Source organism: Astyanax mexicanus, unplaced genomic scaffold, assembly GCF_023375975.1.
Source record: "Astyanax mexicanus isolate ESR-SI-001 unplaced genomic scaffold, AstMex3_surface scaffold_31, whole genome shotgun sequence".
NCBI lineage: Eukaryota > Metazoa > Chordata > Actinopteri > Characiformes > Acestrorhamphidae > Astyanax > Astyanax mexicanus.
Window position 1 is genome coordinate 1,408,220 of NW_026040041.1, and position 6,710 is coordinate 1,414,929.

Consider the following 6,710-nt stretch of genomic DNA (forward strand, 5'->3'; position numbering starts at 1 on the left):
ACCAGGCACTAAGAGGGCATTCAGAGAAACTATTTGAGCCCCATAATGGCAACTTTCTTGGCCAGATAGAGTTAATGGCACAGTTAATGAGTGAACACCTCAGAAGGATTGACAAAAAGGAGATCAAAGATCACTACTTAAGTAAAACCATTCAGAATGAACTAATTTCATTGGTTGGACAGAAAACAAAGGATGCAATTGTCCAGAAAGTTAAGGATGCGAAATACTTTTCTGTAATAATGGACTGCACTCCAGATACCAGTCACAATGAACAAATGTCCCTGGTACTACGCATTGTGAATTGTGAATCATGTTCAGGAGCCTCCATCTCAGAGCACTTTGTTGGTTTTTTCAGCGTTCAGGACACCTCAGGAAGAGGCCTGTGTAATACCCTCACTGAAGAGCTCAAACACATGAAACTGAACATCGCAGACTGCCGTGGTCAGTCTTACAATAATGGAAGCAATATGATGGGACACAAGCAGGGAGTTCAGAAAAGAGTGCTGGAGATAAACCAAAAGGCACTGTGTGTTCCCTGCAGCAGTCATTCACTAAACCTTGTTGTAGCTGATGCTGCCAAGTCTTCTGTGTTGTCTGTGACCTTTTTTGGCATTCTTCAGTGGCTCTACAACCTTTTCAGTTCTTCTGTGCACCGCTGGTCAATCCTACAGCGCCATGTAAAGCTCACTGTGAAAAATCTTTCAACAACGAGGTGGGAGTGCCGTATTGAAAGTGTAAAAGCCTTGCGCCACCAATATCCAGAGATGATTGAGGCCTTATCTGTGCTCACTGAACATGCTGCAGAGAAAAAGGATGGAGAGACACTGTATTCAGCACAGAATTTGTGTAAGGAACTGATGTCATGGCAATTTATTCTTTGTGTTGTGATCTGGTACAATGTGTTGTTTCACATTAACCATGTAAGCAAACTCCTACAGAGCCCGAATATGGCAATTGATGCAGTGAAGAGAGAGACTGACCATGTTAAACAGTTTCTCCAAGAATACCGGGATCATGGAATTTCATCTGCCAAAACAGAAGCAAGAGAAATTGCAGAGAAATTACAGGTAGATATGACATTTCCAGTGGCAAGACAAAGAAGAACAACTCGCAAGTTCCTTTATGAGGGGAAGGACGAAGTTCAGCTTACACCAGAACAGCGTTTTAATCAGGATGTTTTTCTTCCCCTGATTGATACAGCACTAATCAGTATCAGTGAAAGGTTCACCCAAGTCGATGTTTTCTTTTCTTTGTTTGGATTTTTGTACTATGCAAATAACATGAAGAAGGCAATTCAAGAGGACACTCTGGAGGACTCATGTAAGAAACTGGAGCGCACACTGGGTGATGTTGACAGCCAAGACCTGGTTCTGGAAGTGACGGCAGCTGTCAGTGTTTTTCCAGATCACATCTCTTCTCCTGCAGATATTTTAGATTACATTTACAAGGAGAATCTCTTGGAGCTTTATGGCAATTTAAGCATTGCCCTGCGCTTACTCTTGACATTGCCCATCACTGTTGCTTCAGGAGAAAGAAGCTTCTCCTCCTTAAAACTGATAAAAAATTTCCTGCGCTCCACCATGTCTCAAGAAAGACTGACTGGCTTAGCAATGATCTCTATCGAGCAGAGAGTCCGTAGGTCATTGAATATGGAGGACATCATCAACGCATTTGCTGAAACCAAAACCAGGATGGTTCAATTCTGAGTGCAGTAGGAAGATTGAAAATAGTGCAAGGTGAGTTAATATTGCATTTTGCTATTAAAAAAACAAACAACCAAAAAAACGTATGATCAGGGCCCCCAGAAAAAACATTGCTTGGGGCCCCAGAACTACCAAGTCCGCCCCTGCTATCTGGCTACGTGCCTGTGTGATTACGTCATCACGCACTGATGTAGCCCTGCTACGGAGGCTGATTGTGTTCAGCTCTGCAGTGAAATGCCTGTCCGTGACAGATTCTGTAAATAATACATATCGATATGACACAAAAATGATATCACTGTTATTGAAACATTTCTTATCGTGATAAATACTGATATCTAATTATTGTCCAGGCCTAATTTGCCCACTCTCAAAAAGACTGTGTGTGTGTGTGTGTGTGTGTGTTATTGTTAGTGAGTGTAAGAGTAAGTTTTAAATGTGCAGATCTGGCCTCAGCTCTCAGCTCAAACTCTGTGGAGTCAAATTGGGGTCTTTAATGCTGACGAGAAAGTAAAACTATCACAAAAAAAAAAATCTAAAATCACATTCTGGTATGAGAAAATGTCTTCCTTTGTTATTATTCTATTTTTCTGACGTGTCTACTTGTGTGTATCTGTATATAAGTTCCTGGAACAGTCCAATTCCTCCAATTCCTCCAGGGAGAGTAAAACATTCTTATTTTATGTTATCTTCTGTCTTATTATTTTAATTTATCTATATATAAATCTAAAATAAACTTCAAGGTCTTTCTGTGTTTTTCCTTTTTATTTAAAGCGTTTGCACAGTGCTGTTTTAATGGGGCTTTTTCCTGTTAAAATCCGCCATCTACAGGCGGCCGCATGTAACTGCAGCAAGCATGCTGGTGAAAAAGAAGCCAAATTCAGCCTCATGCTCAATTTAAAAACTGACATCAACAATGTTCTATAATTTAATAATTAAATTTAATAATTATGTAAACGTAAAATAAATTATTAGCATTAACTTATGAACTATAAATAGCTGTTGTTCTGCCTGGTTAGCTCGGTCAGAACGGCTGGATGAACTGGCCAGCAGCCAGCATTACGTATAGCGGCAGAGGCTCCAGCTGATGACATTAATCCTCCATAACCCCCTTTCGGTTTAGGTCACGCCCCTCTCCTCTCCCCGTGCCCCATATCAAAAAGGGGTCCAAAAAGACTCGCAAACAAAACGGAGGAACACAAAGGAGGGAATGTATTGCAGAAAGAAAAAAGGAAAGTAAAGCGCAAAACACAAAGTAAAAGTGGTGTTGCAGAAGATTTATGCAAAAAAAAATTATTAGAAGTGAAAAAAGGTAATTTATGTTCTCTTCTTTGTTTGCAATATCAGATTATTTTTGCAACTTTTTGCAACATTTTTTTCGTGATTGTTTTATTTTCTTGTCAACATTAAAGACCCCAATTTGACTCCATAAAACTCCTCAACTCTGAGAGAACTAAACCTGAGTAATAATGAACTGCAGGATTCAGGAGTGAAGCTGTAGTAGTTGCTGTAACACTATAGGAGAGAGTTTTCTTCTACACAAAGTAACAGAGTGATTTATTTGTTCATCTTTAACTTTGAGATTTTACAGATCCTGTGAGTCTCAGGATTCTCCTGCATATTGATTTTGTCTCCCTGACAGCCACAAATCATGTACAGTATCCCGCAAATCAGTATATCGAGCTGCTCATGATATTTTTTGTGCAACAGATCGAGAGAGTGATGAACATTCAGGTCTCTTCTTGAGCTCAGTAGAACTATCAGTGTTCTCTGTGGGTGGAATTTACACTGCTCTCTTTGGCAGTGTTTAATGTAATTCTACAGGTCAATAGCAGAGGGTTGGAATGCAGGGTATATAAAATCCAATACTAATGCCTGTCTTACCCTGTGTTTGTCTATATGATGTTAATGACTGTAAGACATGTTAATATACGTTTACAGGTCTGATTCTTTCACAGGTATAGTTAAGCTTATTTATACTTGCTCCTACAACATTGTTATAAGCTAGTGGCGGTTGGGTGTATGGGGGGTCTTTACACTCCTAGTGTGTGAATATAACTGTACACTCATCTGTTGTACTTTTCACTCCTTCTCTCTGCAGGCTGAAGAGCTGCAGTATTACAGAAGAAGGCTGTGCTGCTTTAGCTTCAGCTCTGAAATCAAACCCCTCACACCTGAGAGTGTTGAATCTGAAACTCAATAATCCAGGAGAGTCAGGAAAGAAGCTGCTCTCTGATCTACAGAAGGATCCTCACTTTAAACTGGAGAAACTATAGTAAGTTACTGAATTACTGTCTCTGAAACACACACACACATACACACACACACACAATTGTTGTTCACCTACAGTTTTTTAGAGTTGAGTTTAAGTTAACTTGTTAAGGTAATATTGTATACAGTGGACTGGAAGAATTCTACCCAAAATGCACCAATTTATGGTGATTTTGATTTGATGTAATAAAAACAGTATGTTTGGGTTATAATTGAGTTCATGTTTGGGCAGTGTTGCTAAGCTACCATTGTTTGTATCTGAGAGTCAGGTGGGTTACATCACAGCATGAACAAGAACTTCCTGTTTTTAAAGGAAGGAGGTGTTTGATTGACCTGCCGAACAAACCAGATCAGACCGTTATTTTAGTGACGTTTAGGGTGAAAATAGACCTGTGTGAAACAGAGTGTGTTACTGTGGTTCACAGTCACTGGAAATATTGTATCAACTTCAATCAAACCTGTTTAACTTTTAAACACAGGATGAACTTCACAGCCTTTTCTCAGTGTAGTGAGAATATATTACTCTCTAAGACTCATTATTGTGACTCTGTGTAGAGAAGCAGCACAATATTAAACATTCAGCTTAATTATGAAAAAAAAACTAATATAACTAATATACTAATATATAGTTTTAATATAGTTTTATCAGATATTTATTTTACCAAAAAGGTAAGAGGGTTAATATCTTTAGTATATAATTTATAATTAAACATATAACATATTATTAATTTAGTAGTTTTGACCAAAAAGAACCTCTCTCCATCTCTACAGTGTAGAGTGTGAAGTGTTTGGTATGTGAGTGTGTGGTTTTATAGGATTAAGCTGTAGTTTGTTTGATGAAGCTGTTCTGAATCACCTTGTGTGTGGAACTGTGCTCAGTGAGTTTCAGTCAGACAGAGAATGAGAGTTTTAGATTTAGAGGATTTTATACAATTTCTGTTTCTTGTGGATGTTTTCACAATCTAATAAGGTTAGTGCTGACTGTAAGTGTGTGTTCATGTCTGATCATTCTGTTCTGTTTTCTGCTTTCCAGCTTCTGAAAACCTGACCTGCTCTTATTGGACAATCTGGGCTCTTCATCAGCTCTTCATTCAGCTCTTCTGTGGAGTTTAGAAGCTTCCAAAATGTTCATATGAGCTGAAGTGAGATCCGGCTGTTCAGCAGCTGGAATAGCTGAACTAAACAGTAACAGATCATTATCAGAACAGCTCTAATCTTCTTATCAGAGTGGAAATAGAACCTTGTTGATTTCTATATTGTGGAGTTTAGTAGGAAAGTGGGAGTCTTGTCTGTTAAAAACTGAAATTTTCACAGATGATATTTTGGTTCCAGAAGATTCTTAATTCCTACTGAAAGTCAGTGAGAGGTAGAGCAGCATTTTCAGACTCTTAGGTAAATACTCCGAGCTCTAAATCATTGGCTGTGCTAAAATGTGGTGTGAAATCTGGTTTAGAGAGATCTGAATCTACACATACAGTATAGTACACTTTTATATTCTGTATAGCAGGCAGAGCAGTGAGGGTTAACCAGTCGACAGTGATCGGTTCAGCACTGTCTTATACTTTTATCATGTTGTTTAAATTAATTAAGAATGTGTTGAAACCTTCAGAAACTGTATAAACTCTTATCTAAACACATTCTTTTAACTTTTACAGAACCTTAAAATGTGTTATTTCCCTTTAAGCCTTTCTACCCAAAAACAACAGCTCAAAATTATCAACAGCTAGAATTCCTATATACATTACATAACTTGTATTTTGTTTAAAAGTGTTTATCTGCATTATTTCTGTTAAATATGTAAATAAAAACATATATATATGAAATGTAATGACTTCACACAGTTTAATAAAATCAAACACAGACATGTCTTCGTTTTCTGAGTCAGAGTTTATTCTCTTGTGTTTAATTATGAAAAACTAATGAAAGGTTTTATTGAGGTGTGAAGACTGGTATCTGTTTCTCCTCCACAGTATGACCTGTCTGTAAAGTGTAGTAGGGCTGGTAAGGGACTGTATGTAAAATAGTCCATTGGCTCCATCTGGTGGGTTTAGGTGTTACTGCTGGTGGGAAGTGAATTATTGGGAATCTGTCTGCAGTGATTAATTTATGTATTTATTTATTTTTATATATTCACTTGTATTAGCGGGGTGTTAACTGGGTGAGTGGTTATTAAAAATAACGATTAATAAAAATTAAAGTAAATTATTTGCAGCATGTCTGGCCATGATCTATAAGCGTTCACTTCCGTTTGGGTAAAGAAACAGACCTTGTGATATTTTACCGATTCAGCCGTGATTCATCCCAGGAATCAGAAGCAGGTTTCCCCCCTGGATAATGGTTTGGTGGTCCAGTGAGTACTGGAACTGATGGTGGTTTGGTTCTGTAGAGACTGCTGAGAAGATCATCAGGACACCACTGAGTTAGAAAATTATTTGTTATGCGTCTGCATGATTTAAATGTCACTTGGCGATTACCATTTTTAAATATATATTTTACTAAAAGTTCATTACTTAAAACCCATTTTAAATTTAAATGAGTATTCAGTACAGAGTACAGAGAAATTGTGGTGTTTTATTCTCAGTCTGGTAAAAATTTAAACAATGGACAGCTTGCACCTCAAGGTGGCGCTCAAGTTATTTATTTATTTATTTATTATTATTATTATTATTATTTTTGTTTTTATGTTCTAATGGGATTTTTTATTTGTCTTTTTCCTTATTTTAATTCTACAATATTTAT

The 6,710-nt window shown here is 37.5% G+C and overlaps 1 protein-coding gene across 1 annotated transcript; it reads left to right on the top strand.

Annotated features, from left to right (window-relative positions):
• Positions 1-239: 239 nt before the first annotated feature.
• Positions 240-1,706, top strand: LOC125788835 (zinc finger MYM-type protein 1-like). The gene has a single exon (XM_049472711.1). The coding sequence runs from the start codon at positions 240-242 to the stop codon at positions 1,704-1,706; it is 1,467 nt and encodes a 488-aa protein (XP_049328668.1).
• Positions 1,707-6,710: the final 5,004 nt, after the last annotated feature.

Excerpts from the sequence above, each read along its gene's own strand:
- LOC125788835 (XM_049472711.1), top strand. The coding sequence starts at position 240 with ATGGACTGCACTCCAGATACCAGTCACAATGAACAAATGTCCCTGGTA.